At 38.0% G+C, this 22,515-nt stretch overlaps 1 protein-coding gene across 1 annotated transcript in view; it reads right to left on the bottom strand.

Annotated features, from left to right (window-relative positions):
• Positions 1–16,689: 16,689 nt before the first annotated feature.
• The window catches only part of HAAO (3-hydroxyanthranilate 3,4-dioxygenase), a 40,635-nt gene continuing 34,809 nt past the window's right edge, over positions 16,690–22,515 (bottom strand). The window contains exon 10 of the mRNA XM_026123316.2: positions 16,690–21,161. Within this exon, the coding sequence (XP_025979101.2) occupies positions 21,083–21,161 (79 nt within the window). The 3' untranslated portion in view covers positions 16,690–21,082. The remainder of the gene's footprint in view (positions 21,162–22,515) is intronic.

The following is a 22,515-nucleotide window of genomic DNA, read 5'->3' as shown; positions in this document are numbered from 1 at the left end:
TACTTTGTAGGTAAACCTAAAGATTTGTTTTTAGAGTACTGGTCTTAGAGTGGCAGAAAAGGTTCTTAGGTTTTTCAGAAATCTGGATGTTTAAGCAATTAGTGTTTTGCAATTTGGTAATCTTATTAGTGGTGTGCTCTTATCTCCCCTTAGCTAGTTTTTCTTTCTTAGATGGGAACTTTTTCTGCCTGTTCAGGGAGTATAGAGTGTCTCTTCAGGACAATATAGTACATTTACTGCAGCATGTCTGTGTGGCAAAAAGTATAGCATAGACAAATTAAAGTCCATTGGGTAGTAATGCTTCTGAAGAAATAGCTACTGAATACTACTCTGTGTGCTTAGAATACAGAGAGGTAGCCTCCAAAACCTACAAAATAATGTCCACAGGCTGAGACAATTTATAATCTATGAAGCTGGGGTGGAGAGCGGGGAAAGGAAGTAGCCATCACCTTCTGAGCTGCTAAAATTTGAGTCAGGCAGGTTTATATTTTAGTCAAGTCTTGACTAAGATGTAATGGATTATACACACAGATACACATACACACACATACTCATGAGTGCTACAAACATATAGTGCTTTCAGGAAGAAGCATTTTCAGAAATCATATGGCCAGATATCCAGAAGGTAAATGTAATTTATTTTCAAAAATCATCAGGAAGAAAAAGGTTGGAAAGAAAAGAAAGTCATAGTCAGAGCAGACAGAGACTCATTCAGGAGCATGTTTTTTTCAGGGCAGACACTTGAAATGTAACAGAGAGAGTGGCATGTCCACTATTCCCTGGGCATTAGCAATATTGAATGACTTGCTGTGAAAACCAAACAGCACTGGCAGATAAGATAATAGTACAGAATACGAGCCCTGGACACAATTGTGAGACTGTCTGTCCGTGTGATTAATGGAATGAGCCCGTTCCAGGGAATGAAGAGTGTACTGAAGAGTAAAGACCTTTGCAGAGCTTGTGAAATGAGCCTGCTGGTTGGCATTACACACAGGTGCAGAAAGTCTAAGAATTTGTGTAGCTGTCAACATTTCTTGGGAAATACCAATATAAAGTACTGGGAAATTGAACAAGAGATCTGACACATGCACTGTTTTCATAAACATAGCTACAAACTACAGGATCTACCAAGTCCAGCCCTGTTAAATTCTTGGTAGAGGAATGGGAGGGAAAAAAAATTTCTGGTAAACTATGTGATAAAATTCTTTGCATAAAGTATGAATCACTCTGTTTGCAGTTAACTAGTTTCATTACAGTGACCACTTTACCATGGTCATCCATGAGGAGTCACATGTGTAATTTTGCAAATGGTCCGTGTCTCAAATGATGCATAGTTCACATTTGGTACTAGAGAGACTCCTGACCCTTGAACCAAGAAAACATTCAGATGGTGGCCATGTTGATAATTTATCAGCTGTGGTTAAGGGGATCATATTTTTCCTTCAAATGTGCCACCAACTGTCTTATTGTCTAAGTTTCATCATAAAAATACTCTCAATATACTTTAATTATAAAATACCCATTGGAAATTACAATAAAAATTATGTTAATAGAAACCAGAAGTCCCTCAGCTAAATGGTAATGTGGAAGTATTTCCCATTAGTTATATCATTTTTCAATGTTATTTTTGAATTGTCTCTGCCTCTACTTCCTACTGATCAAAACTATGGACCAAACTCTGCCATTCTGCTTGCACAGTCCTAGTGGCTCTTTCTAAAAGCAGTAAATCAAGGCAAAAATTTGAATGAAAAAATGAAATATATATTGATTAGACAAATAGGAAATGGCATAAATCCAACTAAGCACATTTTCACAGTCAAAGTCCTTCCTCACTTAGATCCAACATCACTCATATCTGTGATCTTGAGTCTCATGGGCTCAGAATCAGTAGAAACCTTGTATTTATTAGTACATTTTTCTGGCACATGCAGTTGAAAAACTATGTTTCTATGGCGTTAGAGACTCTTAGACTATTTTGAAATAGTGGATGCATTTGGCTGCATCATGGTATCATGTCATCATCTCAGTTTCTGAGACTTTCCCTAGGTCACGCCACAGGAAATGTGTTCTCTATGACACCCTGTGTTAATTTATGTACATGCTGAATGTGGCTTTCGAAAGAGCACTGTCACTTTCCTTATAGGAGGCCACTATTTTCTCCCCTGTGCTGTGGAGCTGAGGGGAAATCTGTTCACTGCAGTGGTAAACCATCCTATAGTTACATCCTATAGCCACAATCCTACGTGGCTTCTTAGCCTCATCTCCAAAGAGCAAAATACAGTGTCTAGGGCTTGGATTCTTGCATCTCAAACATTTAGTTGCACTTTGCAAGCTACTGGAAGGGAAACAACTGTTCATAGTTATGGCAGTATGAAATGCTGCCATATTAACCCCTAATGGTTGCTCTCTTTAGCCTAATGCTTTTTTTTGTCATGTAGGAAGCAGTAAATGTGTGATTTTTTTGGTCAGTCCTGTGGTTTAATTGCCAGTGAGCAGTTTGTATGTGTGAACACAGGAGTGCTGCGTGTCTTCAGTCCTGCCTTGAATTGACCTCAGTGATCTCTCCTACTCGTCTGCCTGATGGAAGAGTGTTTGTGTGACTTGAAGTAGCAGGTCTGTTGAGAGCAGGATGTATTATCGTTTTTTTTTGTGTGTGTGTGGGGAGAAGACTTTTGCTTTTAACTTAAAGAGCTGTTTTAGATTTCTTTCCTGATTACAAATTTCCTATTGCCTGCCTTCCAGAAATTACTAACAGTCTTTTACTGCCTGAAAAAGAAAGCTAATCTGTGAAAGTTAGGGAATTAAATTAGAAAGCTTAATTCATTGGTGACAATTAAATGCTTTAAGGTCTGGACAATAATGTTGGATATCTTTTGCTTCTGTTACACTTCGTTATGAAAACATGGGAATTTTTGTCCAGCCCTGAAGGATGCATAGTCACTGTTATGCTGTCCTGTGCCAATAGAGATTATGGTAATATGAAATGTTATATAGCTACAATTTTTTTCTGAATGAGAGAGAGGCCTATGTAATTTTAATGTCACTTAAGCCTTGGTTTGAAAAGTTCTGATCCTCTACACAGTAATTACTTTCATTGAGGAAGTGCATACATTCTGTTACTCATGCTAATTACTGATAAGGAAAATGGAGAAAAGCTCAATAATGAAACTTGTTTCATGTGCTTCTCTTTCTTGAACTAACCCAAATTCTGCAGTTTGCAGCAATTACAAAGAGTGCCTTCTGTAATCATCCCACTTCACTGTAATTTGAAAATTCCTTCTCTCCTTTCATTTAAAAATGACAAGGTAAGGGGCTCAGGTCTTGTCAAAAACCACTTCATATGCTACGTGGACTAAGTGACAGGTAGGTAGTTAGGTGAGAGGCCAAGCAGATAGGAAAAAAAGAGAACATTTCCTTAACTTTACTACTCACTATGAAGATTAAGGGAACAGATGCTATTATAAATATGATGACAGGGCAGGAACAACAGCTTGACTTGATTAGGGACTTGGACGTACTAGATATACGGTTTGCCATCTTAATTCTGATAACTGGGATTGCCAGTTCTTCTGATCTTCAGTCATATAAGATTTGGTGGTGGGAAAGTGACCGAGGGATTAATCCAGTATATTTCCTGCTTCCTGGATGTTTCTAGATCTTGAGATAATGGAGTTAAATCAGTTTTGTGATTTTGGTTTTTTTAATGTCTGAGAGTAGCAATATTGACTATTGAGAGATGAGCTAATTTTTGTAGAAGGCCAACTTGTTCCATCTGAGATAATATATATTGTACAGGATATAACAAGACTTTTAAGTGTGTCCCTTTCTTTAGAAAATGTACTCTGATATAACTTGCATATCTGTAAATCAGCGCTGATTCCCATGACTTTACCTGATATTACTTTAGATTTACTTCAATAATAGTGACGTCAAAATTAGATACTTTAAATCTTGCTGTATGTCAAAACAACAAACCCAAGAGTATTTAAAGATTGAGGCAGCCTTAATTTTTGCAGAACAGTGGCCGGATGTGAAAAGTCTTGTTTGGAGTATGTAAGGTTTTAGAATTTCTTTCAAAAGAAGGCTAAATTGTCCCCTGGGGAATGAAACAGTAATTTATGTCCTTTTGAGCTGCAGTGCTAAAAGTGGAATAATTTTACTGAGATTTGATTATAATTCAGCATTAACACAAGCTGTCTTTGTCCCTCTTGAGATTCTTGACTTTGCTCAGTAATGTGGTTCTGAAACACCTCTCTTGGCTGTTTTGACTTCCTTGGTACCAGTATCAGGGGATGATTAGGTCAAGTATTTCTAAATGGAAGTCCCCCTTTGACAAAAAGTCAGAAACAATAACCACCTGATACAGAGATGCAGCTTTTCTAGTCTCAGCCATTCAGACTTTTGTAAGCTGTGCTTAAAACCCTTGGAGTGGTTTAAAGCTCATATGGAAAAATTGCCTATGACTAATTTATAAATCATTTTTTCAATGTCTGTTTACAAAAATCATATAAACAGGTTTTTTTTTTTTAATCTGTAAATACAATTTCAGGCTTAAAGAAGAGTGTAAGATATTGTGGGAATTATCAGAAGGTGCTTCGCTTTTACATGTCTAACCAATAAACTTCTCATGAAGACTCATTAACAAGTACCTCTTCCATCTTAATGAAAAAAGCTTAACTTTGGCTTTTTGCAGGTTTTTTTTTCTTCTTGGACAACTATGTAATACAAACTTTCCCCACATGACTGCTTGCTCCTAGTATTCTTATGTCAGGTCTCTTCAAGTCACCCTTCAAGATTATGTCCTCTCTTTCAGTGAGATACCTGCCTTGGTGATAAGCTTAACCCACTTCAGCATTTTCCAACAGCATTAAAATAAAACCTACAGAATCATAGTACAGTAAAACACTTATTCTTTCCAATTGCTTTAAGCCCACCAGACAGTATTTTCCTCTAGACTGTGCTTTCTTTTTTTGCTTCCCTTGTATGTGAATCAGTATGTAGAGTGTTACTGGAGTCAAAGCATGACAGGTACTATTTCTCCTCTGTTTGTCTTGTTTCTAAAAGGAAATTAGATTGGTTTGACCCAATATTAATTGTTGGTGACCCATTCAAAGAATTGTAGACTTCTACATTATTTGTATTTTTATAGAAAAATCACTGTTTCGGTAAATTGTTCTCTTCTGGTTAATAGGACTTATAATGTGTAAAAGATTCTTTAAGGAAACCAAAGATTTCAATATACCATGCAAATCATCAGTGGTACCCAAAGACAGAACAAGGTGGATCAATCCTAGTCCAGCTAGCAGGGGGACTCAAAGATATTCATGGAAAGTATAAAATATCTGAATGGTTTTCTTTAACCATTCTAATGAACATTTCCATACAAGCAATAAGAAACAATAAGAAATTGAAAAGAAGATACTTTCAGGAAGCTTAATGAAGGCTTTTCAAAATCGCAAAATATCTGGGAGATGAAAATTTGAATTGTGATGAAACAATCCCATATTTATTTAAGTGGATTCAGTAGCCAGGAGTTGAGTATAGAAGTGTTTTGATATAATGTGAGGTGAGAGGGGGAGAGCCACAGCTACATATGTCCAGATTCTTATGTTCATATGGTTTATTAATTCTAGGAAAAAGAATATGAAGTCCCGCTGAACAAAAACTCAGGAAAAAAGTAGGACGGCCACTCATCTCTGGAGAAGACAGTAAGATAAAATGGAAATACGATGTGATATTGCAACTAGGTACTTTCCTATAGAAAGTCTTAACTTATGTATCAGCAGGGTTTTCAGAAAGATTTCATAGTATAGCCAGTTCTTTTAAATCACAAAACAGGTAGTGTTCTGGATTACAGTAGAAGTGAAGTGCTTAAAGAAATCATAGCTTTTATTAAAAAAGAAAAGAAAAGAAAAAAGTTTTCTAGCTCTAGCCATTGTGGGGGGAAACATGAAATGTAACCAGAGTAAAGCATGAGAGCTCAGGGCAAGAAAGATGAATAAAATGAAACCATAAGGACTTTGCGTAAAAATCAAGATCAAGTCTTTCAGTGCATAGGGGGTTCTAATACTGAAATATGCTGCTAAACCTAAATACATTGTATTAAGTTTAGCAGTGCAAGGAAAGAGTGGACCACAGAGAGCCATATAACAAACAGATGATAGGGACAGAATGATTAGAGAGAGGTAATGTGGTACTGATCACTAAAAAGGTTGTCCAATAAATGTAACTTAATCTTTCTCAGAGTAAAAGCATAAGTATTAAGAGGAATTAAAATCTGTTAGTATATAAGGGTAACAGACCAAGGAGAAATAAGCAGCATGAGTTGATGGAGGAAAAATCAAGTCAGATAAACTTGATTAATATTTTGGAGATTGAATTACCAGATGCCTGCAATGGAACAGATGTAATTTATATGGCTGTCAGATTCCGCTCTTACTTATACAGATGAAAATCACACTTGATTCTAAGGACATCCATCGAGCTTTTCCTGATTGAACTTGGAGAGGGAATAGACTCCTGGCCTTAACTGAAAAAACACTTTCACTGGAAATATTCATTCAAATATGGCTTTACTTATTAGCATAGTCAGGTGAATTTATACCTCACAGAAAGAGGATAAATGCATAGATGTGTGGTTCTGGGGGAAGTGGGAAGATGAGCTATGGATAATAACAATGCAAGCTTAATGAACTTGAAAACAAGATGATCTAAGAGAGAAATTCCCAAACTATCTTATGTTTACTGAGGGATAATGTCACACTTGAGCAGCTGAGCACTTCAAAACATGCGTTGCTGAGAAATGCAATTGGTTTTCCATCCACCACCACCAGTGGTGACAAATGTAATGAATTTGGGAATCCCAGAGGAATGGTAGCCTTATCCTATGTGTATCCTGAAAGAAGGAACTATCCCATTCACCTTACAGTAAGCAGTGAAGAGAGCGCTCCTCAGCTCCTGGGCCAACTGAAGTGATTGCTGGGCTTTCTGCTCAAAGCTACCTCCCTTCTGTAGTAGGATGCATCCACATGGTGTATCGTTTGTCTTTTGCTCTTCCCTGGGCATCAGGTATCTCCCATTGACCCTGAAATATAGTTTGTGGTGTGTGTAGATGAGGGTGTATTTTTTTTACCTTAAAGCATCTGAAATAATGTGCAGGTTGTTTTTGCAGCCAGCCAGAGCCATGGTTGTTATAGCATGAAACAAGCACATGTTTTATGACCTAGGATGTGGCATGGTATAACGGGGAATGATGGAGAATGCAAAGCATGGTGGGGTCAGAGTTCTGCAAAGGGTAGAGGGAGACAAACCTGGTGTAACCTCATCCATATGGCAGGAAGTGGTCCTTAGAGTGCTCTTCCCCCAAAGTACTCCCTAGATTTGAAGGGAGCCAGCTGGAAAGCCCCAGAGCAGGGCTGAGGGATGACTGGGAATCAGCTCCCACCCCCATTCCAGAACTAGCCTATTTAGCAGGATGCACATAGTTGCATCCTGAATCACCAGGTAGTCAAAGACAACTTATTGAATGCACTTGTGCCATGCTTACCATGTCTAAAAAGTGAGTAGTTTCTTTTTTTGCAATGGGAACCAAGATCTCCTAGACCATATCTGAAATGCTGATAATGTACATACTCAGATGATAAAGGACATTAAGCTGTGAGATGACAGGAGAGTAAAATTGTAGAAACTGATCTGATTAAAGTAGAAATATGGGCAAAAATGAAAATTACCTTGGATAGAAGTTATTTTTAATGCTAAGAATTTTTAAGATTATTTTATAAACAATCCTCTGAAACAAGTTTGGCTAATACTGGGTTTCACATTGCCTATAACAAATTTCAGTTGGAGGTATGGAGCCAGGAGCATAGAAACACTGGTCTTGAAGTAGCACCTTTGTTCACTGACTCCCCTGCTATTGCAGCCAGCCATGACTACAATTATCTCCATAAAACTGAAATGCAAGTGATGATAAGATTCAAAGTTACAATGTACAAGTGATAGTACAAAGGGATAGAATAATAGAAATTTAATAGGGTCTATGGCATAGGGATATTTTTAAGCATACTCAATGTGCACTGCACCAAATACTAAGGAAAAGGCAGTAGGACAGGAGAGCATGTAGTTGTTGCTGTGTATCTGGAAGGAATTATTTGATCGCCATACTAGTGTTCACCCTGAGAATATTGCTAATTTGGTGTTGCACATCAAGAGGCAAGATCTTGATACAAAAGCTATTAAGGTGCAGAATCTTTCTCTTAGTCAACTGTTCTGCTCTAGATGTCTTTTTGTCAGTCAGACACTTGACTTCTCACAACATACAGTGATTACAGAAGCAAATTTTTAACACAGTAACTCTTTAACTCAGAAGACTATGCATTCTTTGTTTCTCACTGCTGGATACTCAATATAAGCACTGAGCATTCAGACACACAGAAACGCCAGCTCTCAGAAGAAACAAACATATGCTGCGGATGAAGGAAATGGAGGGCTAATGAGGCTTTTGTCAGATGTCTTACTCTGCTTGTGGGTAGCTCCCTTTGTCTAGCTTGCTATTTAGCCCACAAGCCTCAGAAAACAGATTGTCTCCATCTAAGTTTGTATGGCTCCTTGCTGTGCATGGGACCCTTAAATCATAGAGTATTTTCTTTACTGATTACTCAGATTGGCAGGATTTGCCTGCTGTACAGCTTTTCTCTTCCTTCCTGGTCTCCAGCAATAGCACAAACCTAAGCAGAGAGAAAGTTAATATTAGCTTTCTCCTGATGATAGGGAATCCTTAAGAAAAACTCATCTGAGCATGTAGCAATGGCAGTGTCCACGCAAGACACAAGGAAACACAGTGTGCTTCATCCACATGCTTTGTACATGTATAAGGTAGTCAATGCAGTAAAAAAACTGCATAGAACATGTTCAAGAATTCAGATTTTCATCACTGGAAAAGAAATGCTTTTACTGAACTGTGGGAAGAGATAAAGACAATGAGCATATGCCATTCTCCAGCGCCCGACTTGAGAGGAAGAAATATTAACTGTGGGGGGAGTTGGGATGAATGTCCCATTCCCTCAGAGTGGAGTTGTTTCAGTACTCAGTCCCTGGTTTGAGGACACTGGCTGATGGGCAGATACAGAAATTTGTACATCAGCTCTGCTTTAGTTTTCCTCTAGCCCAGCTCATCCCTATCTTTGTTCCATGTGAATGGCATCCAAGGCAAAGGCCCTGCTGCATATCAGTTCAGTCCTGGGACAAGTCCTTTAAAACCTTGCCATCCTCCTTTTTCCCAAGAGAATAGAAGTTAAAGTGTTTTTCAGTGCTAAAAATAGTCAGGGTAGAGTTTTTCATGCAGTTCCTATGCAGTCTGTCTGCATGTGGCTTCCTCCAACTGATGTGTCTGCAGAGAATCTGACCCAGTGCTCTTCCTTCATATCTATTTCTCCACCACTATCATATCTTTTGTGACTGAGTCTTTAATGTCCTTCAAGATGAAGCATATGGTTTTGCCATTGTTTGACCAGTTACAGGGCAAGGGGATGTGATGGCATATCACAGAGAACATTTATTTCCAGGATCTTTACTTTTACTGTAAGTAACTCCCTTTGTAAGCACAGCTCTGAAAAATAATCCTTATAGAATAAAGGACATCTGTTCAGGCCCTCCATGGCATGACTGTAATATCAACTTAATGGAGAAAACTTCCAGCAGGAGACTATTACACTTTCCCAAATAAATTATTGTTACGCAGTTTAATGGAGGTCTGAAATAGACATTAGAATTAAAGAGAATATAAAAGCTAGGTATTCTGCGGAGCTTTACCTGAGTTGATGTAAAATTCTCTCTTTCAGATGATCACATAAAAAGTAAACTGTTTTTCAAGCTGACTTTAATGATCCATCTATATCAGCTGTGCTGTACTGTATTGTATTTTTAAATATGACCTTAGCTGATGAATAAAGCTACCATACATCAGCTCTGTGAGATGAATGCATTCAGCTGGATCAAACACTCACTGTGAAGACCAGGGCTGAGAAGAGTTAGCTGGGGCCAAGGGGTTTTAGGACTTGTTCCATATTGGCCCCATCCCAGTGCAAATTAGCCTTGATTTCAGTTTATGCTGCCTGGTGTGATCTCTAAGGTGTCTGTCTGGAGACTGGAATTGTTATTTAGAGCGTGCTTACTTCCTGCTCCTAAGTCATGCCTATTAAAATCAGGGCTACACCTGGAGTGAAAGGAATTAGGTATAAAGGACCAGGCTTTTGTGTCTGCTAAAGCAGGTGATCTTAATTGCCTCCTTCTTCCCCTTTTGTTCTTCTGCTTCTCCCACCCTCTCTGGAGCAATGCTTATTAATTTAGCTTCTCTCTTTGCTGGTATATTATGTCAGAACTTCAATCTGTTATGACAGCTTCAATTCAATATACTGGTGAGTACTTATTGTCTAAATACTTTGATTAATGATCACTGAGAACTTATCATCTCCTTTTTGGAAGCTCTTTGCAGCTGAATTTTAAAAGACTTGGAAATGTTGCACAAAATCTGACCTTGTGCTGTTCTGTGACTCTTTAGGGTGACCCCTGTATAGTCTTCCTTATGTAGGCTTTCTATATGCTACCTTATGTACTGTATACTAGGTAATTTAAGGAAATCATCATTTCAGCTCTGAGGGGGTGTGTGTGTATAAATACAAACACACATGTGGTTCTTGCAAAAGGTTGACAGACAACATAGAGTTTTTTAAAATTTAGGGACTGATTCTGAATTTGGTCTCCATAGAGGAGAAGCAATGTGTGTTTATTTGGCCCTGAACAAAATATCCCTGTTTAGGTTGTTTACATGGGATTATTTCTCTAGCTAATCATGTCACTGGGCTTTATATTTCAGAAATGAACACTTCTGTCACTTCAAGTAGTTGCTATGGAAATCCTCACAGCACAAACCTCCTCAATGAAGACCTTATGGTAGATAATTTATGTCTATTATTTTCCTAAACACATCAGACACCAGAATGAAAGGGTTTTCCACGCCTTCAAAAAAACACACACAAGAACTACTGCTTGGCTGTTACAGCATGCTTTCCCTAACCTTACTATTCCAAATCAGATAAATGAAGGTCAGATTCTAATAGTGTGCATTTCATCAAAGAAATAATACAAGGAATTAAAGAAATATCTTTCAATGGCCTAGTCTTCTAATATATTTTCAGACGAGCTTCTCCTTAAAAAAGGCTTCTTTATGAGGGTTTCCTTGAAATATGAATATGGGAGACGTTACTGACGTTTGAATGCATTCGCTAGAGTCCACTCATAGAATGTAGCAAGCAGGATCAAATCTAAAACATGGAAAACATGAACTGTCTTTCAGTTCCAATTTATAACTTAGTTCATGTTTAGATGATTAATGAGCTAACTTGGAGCTTGCTTTGACTCCACTTAAAAATTTTAGCTGCATTCCAAAGTAATGAGAAAGGAGTTAACTAACTGCCTTTTTTTTTTTTTTTTTTAAAAAAAAAAAAAGGTGTTTTCAGTGTTCTCCAGTGCTGTGCTCTGCATGTATCTAGATGTTCACATTTCAGTGCTGCCATCCTTAAGGCTCTTCTTTCTCAACAGAATGAAGCTAACAATTCTGGTTTTCTAGCATTTCAACAAAGACAAATTCAGCTGCAAAAAGACTGTTACATTAGAGCACTAAAATAATTGTATATGTTATTCAGGATAATAGAACAATATGAGTGAAGCTGCAACTTGAAGAAGATAAGAAATAGTGTATGGGAATGTACCTTGTATTAAGCAGTCTTCATGTGCTAATGTATTTTCACCATTGTGTCATGCTTTAGCTATAAGGTCTATGTAGAAAGAAGGCCAGATTGTACTCAGTTGCAGAGCTGTAAGACTAGGATAATTTCATTAGCTGCATATATGCACAAATACAACTGAGGATTGCATTTCTTCCAATATAGATACATGAAGAAATGAATAAAATAGGTTCAATGCAAAATAATTAGAAATTAGATATGAAGAATATTTTAATGAAAGAATACACAGGCTGTATAAAAACTAGTAGTAGAGCATGTTTTCCAAATATTTTTCTACTGTTCTTGTGTCTTTTTTTTTTTTTTTTTTTTTTTTTTTTTTTTTTTTTTTTTTTTTTTTTTTTTTTTTTTTTTTTTTTTTTTGAGCAAGGTGAATATTGGTACCTTTCACAAATAGTATTTTTATCAGTTCTGCAGGGCAAGGAACTTGAAGATGACTGATCATACGATCAAGCAAAATGTATTTATCTTTGTCCAGTTCCCACTGGACTGATGTTGATGTCATGGAAATAACATTTGCAACTAACTTGTTGCCAGCTGTAGCAAAGGCCAATATCAAATGCGGGTGGAGACAGCACTAATGGTGGATTAAAGCACACAGGCAAGCAAGAATAAGGAGAAGCTCAGTTTGCCACTTAACAGCTCCCCCATAGTAGATAAAAGGAGTACTTCATTCTCCTGAGCTTTTAGTCTGTCTCTCCATTCATTATATTCCCTTTTAAAATTGTGTCTGTTTAGTTTCCCCTGCCAGACACTCTGGCACAGTTTCTCAGGCACTTAAATATCATTGCGGATTTGGGCTTCTGAGCCTACATCTTACTTCCCTCTGAGGGGGAGGAAGCTTTGCAAGTAGAGTTAATTTTGCTATAGAGGAAATAAATTCTTTGAAACCTTTCTATTGGATTAAAATTGATAATAAAAAACCACCTTTGTCCTCCTGCCCTGCAAGGCATATACAAGCTGCAAAGACCCAACTGCCTGGGATGCTAAGAGGCTGGTTTAGGTGGAGCACTTCAAGTAGTCATCTGCCAGTGATGCCCAAGATGGTTATTCCCTCTTGTATGGTATTCTGTTTCTTTTCTGTCCTCTAACAGTATGTATGGAGTGTATTTAACCCATGGAGAGCACAGAGGTAGCTGCTTCATAAAAGTTTCTGAAACATCCTGTGTTTGACATGAATAAAAATGACCTTTAGTATCAATCTCTTCTGTCTCTCTGACTGCCAATAACTGACTAGTTGTGTTACAAAACACCAAGTGCACAAATTGTGCTTTGGCACAAATCTCACCAGTAAGGGCAAGATAAGATTTCACAACTAATTACTGCATAAAGATATGCAGAAGGCATATAAAGTGGTGTGTGTGATAATTATACATGCATGCACATGTGTATATAAACCTTTTTTAAAAAAAACAACAGAAAAAACTATGCAATGGTATTTTGGGGGGATGTGGAACACAGAGCATAGTGATGTCTGCATCATTAAAGTACAGGAGCCTGATTCTGTTTCCATACGGGCATCGGTCAGGGCAGGTGCATCAGAAACAGCAAAGATAAGAGTGCCAAACTGCTTTAAACGAAAAAGTGGGTGCAGATTGCCTAGCTTATATCCAAAAGATGGAAGAAATAGTTTTTGACAGTCTTAATTAGCAGTGTCATCCATACTGGAAAGGGAAGCCAGAGGATTGATTAGCTTTTTGTTTTAAAATCGAAGTCTGGTGGGCTAAGGCACTTCTGATTCTGGTGCTGGCATACTATTTCCTGTCTTGTTTTAAAAGTGAAGCTAATCTAGTTGGTTTTGGTGGATAAATATTAAATGAATTCTTGTCATTCTGCAGTTTGTATGATCTTTGTAGAAATCACTTCAAGATTTATCAAGTGTATTTTAGTAGCTGAAAATACTTTCTGAACATTAAAAATGTACTATGAGAAGTTGCATGTGTTTTCTGTGAAATGCTAAAGGCAACTTTATTTTCTTTGGTTGCATAGTTGCTGTATGTTGTTTCTTCTCAGAGTAGATGAACTGTGCTCTCTAAACTGAAAGCACATTTGAAAGGAACTAATTCTTCCTCTAGTTCTCTTGTTCTTTATCATGTGTCTTGCTACTTCACTAAGGACCTTTCAATCAGCCACTACTTGCATCGTTCAGTGTTTTTAATTATCATCACCTCCAACTTAAGTTACTTGTTTATGTCACACCTCAGATTCACAGCTGGTAGTCAGTGGGGCTTATGACTACAGATGACAATTAAAATCACTGCCGATTTGTCTCCTGCAGGTGTTTCATTAGCTGCTAGCAAGTTCTCTCTCTCTTCCCTCCCCCTGCTTCCTCTTCTTACCTCCATGTGCACACTGTGGTCAGAGTTGGTGGCCCTGAAATGAGCTCTCATGGTTTTTATATGAATTTCATATGCATGTGCTTCCTCCTTTCAATGTCATATCAAACTTTGAATTGTGTCATATGAAAGCCAGATATCTTTTTAAGCTTTTGAAACTACTTGGTTTCATTCAGTGTTTATAATTTTTTTTTTTTTTGCTATTCTCTTCAGAAAGAGAATAATCAGGTGAGAGGACTTAGACATTTAATGTTTATCTGTCACTCAGCAATAAAGCATACAGGGTTTGAACCACTTGCTTTATTTGTTCACCATTATTAAGACGCAACCAGTAACTGTTAACACTTTTCTCAGATTGTCACAAACAGTGTTAATCTATTCATGATGCTACAAATTTCAGATTATTTTTCCCAGGTCAAAATATTTTTCACCTTCACTTTGTAAGGTATCCCAAGACACTACAGATGGCTCAGCTCTACAAATGTGATCAGGCAAATAATCCTCTGGAACAATGGCTTTGGAAGGTTATGTATTTTCTGTCTCAATTTGCTTTTATTTCATAGAATAATGTTTTCTGTAAAACCATGTGGGGAGTAGGAGCTGTCCTCTACTTGCATACTCTGTTCACTAGGAACACTGCAGGGCTTCCTGTGTAGCTCAGTTAATCTTGCTGCAATAGTGCAGAGCTTTAACAAGAGGAGGTGTGGAGTGCCCTTGACAGCCAAGATGGTGACTGGGATGCTGCCGTGGGAGAGGGTAGATGAGTCTGAATCTCCACTCTTTTGCAGAGGAGGCTGCTCCTTTCCTTAGGCTATTGAGTAAAATGAGGTGATACATCTCTGGCTGTGGTTTACATGAGGGGAAGGAGCTTTGTTCAGCTCTTGGAAGAAGTAGGCTACAGGGCCCCATGGGTCCTTGGTCACTGGAGGTGGCTCTCTGTAGCACCCTGAGAGCAGAGCATTGTAGGGTGGGACTTAAAATGACCCTCTGGGCATTTCCTTGTGGTTTAGCTGCAGACAGTTGTCATGTGCAGTCCTCTGCACAGTACAGGAGTTATCGTGGAGCCTGTCTGAGGTTGCCCACATCTCCCTTCCGCCTGAAGTCCAGATACTGGACCCTGGGGTTTTTGAACTACTGCTGGAGGAAGGGAGAGATACCAAAAAGCTAGGTAAGGTGTATTTTGGGGCCAAACCCCAGTAGTCTTTAGAAGTCTTACACTGAAGCTTCCAAGCACTGGTATTATACATCAGCTCATTGCTTTACATAATTGGATTGTGAAATATATTTTCAAACTGTAAAGCATAAAGAGGGCAGCTTATTTTACAAGAGTTTTTATCTGCTATGAGTGAAATACAAGCTTCATCACCTACCTGCTTTAGTTTTGCCTCTTAAGCAAACTTATTTTCTTCAAGAAATAAAATTAAAACCTTTTGAATGTTTCACTATGGCTGTACAGCACTGCAAAAGTCCTGTTTTTCTCTGGCATAATAAAGATGTATCCAGTTTCCTCACTGAAGCTCCAAATGTGCTTATGTTTGTCATACTCTTGCATTGCTGTGAGATTTTTCTCAGTACTTTCTAAGGTAATATAGTATAGCGTTTGGAGAACTCAGATAAGTTACTCTGAAGTTGGGGCAAAATTATCTCCCAAACTAGAGAGATGTGTTTAAACTTTTGTGTGTAACGGGCATGTACATGCACCTACTGAATGTTAAAAATACAAAGCAGCATTCAAGTCTTCCATTTTTTGGGGTAATGCAACTTTTACAGAATTTATATGGCTAAAGATCTTTTGTGTTGTATTTAATCTAGAGCAACAGGAATGCAGAAAACATTGTCCAAGGATCACAGACCCAAAACAGGAGACCTCTCTGCAGAAGGGAATCTGATGTATGCATTTGGGCTCAATTTGCCTGAAAACTTTGCCATTTCTGGGCTTGTTTCTGTAGATGTGCAGAACACTGCTGAACTGTCTAATTTTCCTCTTCCCTCTCCCCCAGCCCCTTCCAGCTTTCAAGCTTCAATCAGAAGTCCAGTAAATGGGAGACCTCTTATTGACTTCTGCAATTTCTTATGCTGGATCCAGTCAGTGACAACCAAGGACTTTGTGAGCTAGATTGTTTTGCCACCTGTAGGTCAGGTATTGACTCTGAGTTGCAATATGATTATTAATGTACATTAACTCTGTCTTATTCACTTCTTATCTAAAAAAAGCAGTTTTATTTTGGGTCCAATCAGCTATTCCACATCCTTTGCTGTTGAAGAGTAGCTTTACAACTGTTTGTATCTTCAGCTGGAAACAAACCAGGAGATGACCTTCATTAGCTTGAAGCTTTTCCTTCAAGTGCACTCTGGATTATTAACCAGGAGAAAAAAAAAAAGCCTGTATCATGAACACAAGTTGTTTTTTCTAGAGATCTGTTAAAAAGCTTAAGCAATTCTTTTCTCCTTTGCTTATGTGCAATGGTGATGGGAGGGATGTTTTCTGTTCATCTGTTCTATATAATAAATATGGCTGGAGAGCTGAAATCAGTACAATGAACACTTAACGATAGAATGAAAATATTTATTATCATCACACAACAGGAATGAGATGGTTCAGTTTACAGGTGTGACCTGTAAACTTTTTGCCAGGGATTTGAGGAAAGAGTTTACTACAACACACCTGGTCAGTTTACTCATCCACTCAGTTTGATCTTCTGCCTCTGGGAGGGCTTGTTTCTTCAAAAGAACAAGTAAGATGCAAAAAATAAAGCAAGCATGGAGGAAGACAAGTTCCTCTCTTGACTTTTGCAAGCTGTCAATTTACACACTGCAACATGAAATATAGCTAGTATTAGATCATTATCTTGCTTGAGTTGTTTTTTTGTGTTGATTATCCAGTTTTTCTTAAAAAAATAAAGCTCTGTTATTGGTCTTTGATGTGTTTACCACATGATCTGTAAAGGGTCACTATTTTCCTTCTGTAGTTCACTCAACCACAAATGTGTGTTTTACTTAAAGCTGCTTTTTGTAGGTCTTATTCAAATAGATTAGGAGTAGCTGGTGAAGACTTGAGCTTTGCTTACTGTGCTAGGATTACCTTTTTTTAGTGTCATGATTACTTTTAGCAACACTAATTGTTATGAACTGGTCCTGAATGTAACAGAATCTTGCTAATCAACATATTTTAATAAATGTTAAAACATGGGACACTTACTAAGGAGGAGTGCAGTGAGACTGCATTAAGACTTATTTGAAGAACTGGTGTAAGTCATCATGGCTCAGCATAAGACCATGAGAAGTGCTCAGACCCATCTGGGCTAGTGGCAATAAGAGATGCGAATTAACAAAACAGATTGAAATTAATTGAACTAATTTACATGAACTGAGAAACTGACTGAAAGCTACAGGTCACTGTTTTTGTGTGTGTATTTTTTTTTTTTTTTAGTACTATAATAACTTTGATATTACTCATGCATTTAAATATTATAATAGAAATTCAAATATATCAATTACTAAAAAACATAGAGTACTTTACCTTTTCCCTTTATAAGACTTACCAGTTTTTTCACCAGGCTCAAACATTTTTTTAAATTGATCAACTTTCTTTGCTATTTTTGGGGGGCATTAAGGTACTGAACAGCCTCGGGTTCTCTTGATACTTAATGTTCCTGTTTGGTTTCGGGTCTGTGTAGGCTTTATTGGAACACTGGTTAAAATGTGTGTGTGTATATATAGAAAGACTTTGCTGGGAGTGTTTGAGACACTGTGGCAAATAGGTTGACTGTCTATGCAAGAATGTACTAGCGAGGACAGTACAATCCTGCTAAAAGGCAATAACAAAGACAAGTTTATTAAATGTGAGGTAACACAATACCCGTATGATTCAGATGGAAAATGAGTGTCCAAATTGGGGTGCAAGTGCACCTTATATATAAGAGCTGTATAGAAGAATAGTCATCTATATAGATAGGACCTGGTTTGGTTTCTGTGTTGGTGTGTTGTCATGGACATGAATGCACAAAACAGCTTGTCAGCAGGAATGCATTAAGGCCCTTTGTAGACAATGTGCCTAACTCAGCCTTTGCCACTGGCTGGTGCCTAAAATCCTTCTCTGAGTTGAGGTTAGCACTGGAGTGCCAGACCGTAGTCCCACAGACTTTGGTGACAAAGTAGACTTCAGCTGACCACATGTACACAGTAAACAGCACCTAACAGCTAAAAGGACTCCAGGGAGCCAGCTTGCATCTGGCCAGCTTCCTCACAGGCAGAGGAGCAGGGCTTTTTCGGCACCTAATGTAATGTCCCATGTTTGGAACTTCATAAATAATACAGAGAAAGTCTAAAGCACCTGAAAAGATCTCCTGACTGATCAGGAGCCCCCTGGAGATAGCTGAAAGGAAATGTGGAGTTTAATCTAATACTGTTTCTCTAAGCTTAGAAATATATAGTTTGGCTTCCTGATAGTTGGAACTGGTTTCAGGGTCCAGAGTGAGTACTTTCAGCTGGCTTTTGAGAGTACTGAGTCCAGTTCCTCTCTAAAAGAAGGCATTAGTGCTCCAGCCCATCTGTGCCCACTCAGCAGTGGGCAACCTGATTTCAAGTCCCTCTCCAACTGGAAGGAGGTTCAAACCAGTAGAAAGTACTCCAGTTGTCAGACCACAGGTTCGAGTGGGTGAGATGGTTTCTGCTGGGCTGTACGTTAATATCTAGGCCTTTCTACAAGCCTGCCTGTGCTATTTTGATCCTCACTTCGGGTGTGTTTATGGGACTGGGCCTCCCTTACCTGACTTTTATTTTTATTTTATCTTTTTTTTTTTTGTGACAGCAACTCCTCAAAAGAAGCTAACCCACTATCTGCTCAGCTGTGGGTTGTGAGTATTGGAAGCAGCAGGGCTGCAGGTGACAGATAGCTCTGGTTTAAGGCTGTAGATCCAGTTTGTTCTGCTTCTAGGCATCTAGAGCTGGAGTTGGATAGAATTCAGGTGTTTAAGCAGGAGACCTTAGAAAAAGTCATACCCATAACAAATATAGCTTGAGGGAAGCCTATATTTTAAATTCTGAAGTCATCTACTTTTAAAATTGAGAAATATTAGTAATCCATAGGTAAATTAATTTTTAATTTAAAACTTCCATGGCTCATAGTGCCTCTAAATGTGTGAAGAGCCATTGATTAATCCAGACATTGTTCTACTTGTTGTTATATTTTATCTGCTTATTCAGTATGAAATACAGAAACAATTCTGTGAGATGAAGTAAACCCAGAGCTAGCACTCTAGCAAGTTGCTTCCTAACCAGTGGACTACAGATTTAACTTTTTCTTCCCCTAGATCCCTTAACTCTAATGTTCACTCAGGGAGCAGGCATTTCCATAGACACTCAGGCACACCAATATCCTATAAACGATTCCCTTGTGCAAGAGACCTTTTCATATGCACATCCATAATTCCCTAAGGACTGGGCTCAATTTTTCATATTAGGTCCCCTGTTATTAGGGAGGTGTAGTAAAGGGCTGCCATATGCTTTACTGGAAAAGCTTCACTATTGAACCTGAATGTAAGGTATAGATTAAAGCCAACCCATCTGAGTCTTTCTCACCAGAAGAATGAAAACTTGAATAAAACACATATGACATCTTAGTTTAATAAGTTTTGTAGGTGATGGATGTATTTAAAAATATTTTTTAAATGTATGTTATAGTTACAAGAAATCAAATAATGGTAATTATTTGCTTTTTTAAACATGTAATTGGTAACACTTGGAAATATTTAAGCAACCTGTTATCCAATGGTAAAAACTTATGAAGGACAATATGTAAAAACCCTGGAAAGTTCCTGGAAGAAAAGCAGGAAAAGCTAATTATACACCCTGCTTTCACATTACATTCACACATTAAAGTGCAATGAAGAAATCTCATCTGTTCCTTCAGAAAGAAGCAATAGTTAGTAGAAACTGATTATTTTGCATTGTTTTTCTCTCTTGTCCCCCAATATGCTTCTTAGGCTACTTTGAAATGAAATTTCTGCAGCTGGAAAACCATGACCAGAATGCTTGTGTTGAGTCACAATACATGAGGTTAGGATACCACACAGATGGCATGCAGCACGGTATGTGTGGTGTGTTACTGATAACTGCCAGTGTCATTATGTTGCCAGATTTGGTAACCCAGTACCAAGGCACCTGGAGTAAGTACAGTGATGATCTAAGTAATGCTTGCTGTTATGGCAGCTACCTCTTGCCCCTTCACTAACACCCCTTCCTTCCTCCCCCTCAATCTCCCCTTCCACAAAAATGGTTCAGATCCTCAAGCAGTGTGCTTTTATAAATATATATGTGTGTGTGTGTGTGTGTGTGTGTGTGTAAAAAATCAATCTAGATCTCAGAAGTTCTGGGAACTACTGCAATTAAAATCCCACCAGCCATGGACCGGGTAACTAATGTTATGCCTAGTTTATTATACATGACAAAACTGAGACAAAGAAGTGAAGACCAGTTTACAAAAGGCACCAGAGATGCAATGTGCCTAGAATCCAGAGTTCCTTATCTTAAGTCTTGTGGTGTAGCTAAAATATAATCTAGGAAAACAATATTACTCCTACTTCCTTTTCTTCATCCTGCAGCAGAGGCTTGCATTTGAAAGGACCCTTTAATTTATTCTAGATAGGATCATGTATATTATTCTGTGTGGGTGTATATATATATATAAACTCCTGTTACTTGGATCCATTGTTCACTTGTTTTTGGATAACTTGTTTTGTTTTTATAAAATAACTAGTTGTAGATTTTGCTGAAGCTTAAACTACTTTTCTTGTTGTTGTTTTAATTGGGCACAGTGCTTGATTCTGCTTAATTCTAGTGTAATCATTTTGTTAAATTGTTCAAATTCCATGCAGTCTGACTGATCATTAAGATCAGCCAAGTAGCCTACAACTTCTTTATCACCAAACTCAACTGGTACAACAGCTAGGTATAAGGTTGCTTGCGTTTTGGATCCTGAGCAACATAAAAAGCCACACATCCTTCTGTTCTCTTCCAGCAGTACCTAGAAAAATGAAAAGACAGATGATCCAATGTGTTTAAAAAAAAATACAAAACAACAATAAAATATTTATGCTGCTGGAAATATAGGAGAATACAATGAAGCTCTGTTCTGATTACTTTTATTCTCTTTCCATACTGGTATTTCTTGTGAGGTTTCAGGGAATTACTTTCCATCTTCACTAATATAAGTCAAGTGTGAAACACTGGGGAAGAACGTATCTCTACTTATGGGTGGATCCAGAGGAAAGGTTTATATTCTGATCTTGGTCACAGAAGGACCAAAACAAAATCATCTCAGTGAGTACAGATATCATTTTAGTGATGTGAGTATTTAAGAATTCAAGAGTATTTTTGTCTTGTGGTTATCACTTTTATATTAGCTGTTTTTATGCCAGTTGCAGAGGTGGCTAGAGATCAATATCAGCATACCACAGTGACACATATACAGTAAGAGTGTGCCTGCTGTACAGATCTTATAATCAAAGGTCTTAATCCAGTCTTATAATACACATGCATTATACCATGATTTTGAAAACGTGGTTTCATTGGTTGGACTGCAGGACTGGAAATTAATTTAAGATAAGTGATTTTACAGAAGTGGTGGGAGGTTATGGTAGAGGGAGGAGGCGGCTACATGTTGGAATCGCAGTTACAGAGAACAGTTCTGTGCACAGTTGGATGGCTTTATCGCTTTCGGTGAGATATATATATACATATATGTAATTTCTTAAGTGCTGTAAGATATACAGAAGGTGCAGTTATCAGAACTACTACTTATTAGATTGGTAATTTCCTGTAGGAAAGATGGTCATTTATATCATCCGATTATAATCTGATGCTTTGCATTACCAGTGAGTGTACATCATCCTTCATCTTTTTCATGGTGGGCACTTTATCAGCTGCTGCTTTTCACAAGAGTTAGCAAATACTTTCCCATTACATTCTCTCTGGAAACTATTTTCACCAGTTTTTCCTTCAGATATATCTTGTGTGTTGTGATTATGAAATAGCCCTGTACAACTTACTCCAGGGAGAGAGTTGTGGGCTTAGTCTGGTACCCAAATACCCACTGTATCTATATGTTGATTAAGCCCGGTATCAAGCTTAGAGAATTTTCTGAGATAGCTGATTGGCATATTATCCCCATCTACCTTTATGCAGGGCCTTTCTTATTCTGCTTCTTCTTGGTAGTTTTTCTTTTATTTGTTACCTTTTTCCAGCTTTATCGTAAAAGGCGAGTTAGACTGAATGCCTGGCTTTATTTCTTCCTCAACACACTTCTGTCTTGAGGAATAATACAGCCTATTGCAAATCCTGCATTCACAGAGCCGATGTGTTTCTGCACCGGTTGATGC

Source organism: Dromaius novaehollandiae, chromosome 3 (genome assembly GCF_036370855.1).
Source record: "Dromaius novaehollandiae isolate bDroNov1 chromosome 3, bDroNov1.hap1, whole genome shotgun sequence".
NCBI lineage: Eukaryota > Metazoa > Chordata > Aves > Casuariiformes > Dromaiidae > Dromaius > Dromaius novaehollandiae.
Note: the sequence above shows the minus strand (reverse complement) of the source record. Positions and strands in the feature narration are given on the sequence as shown.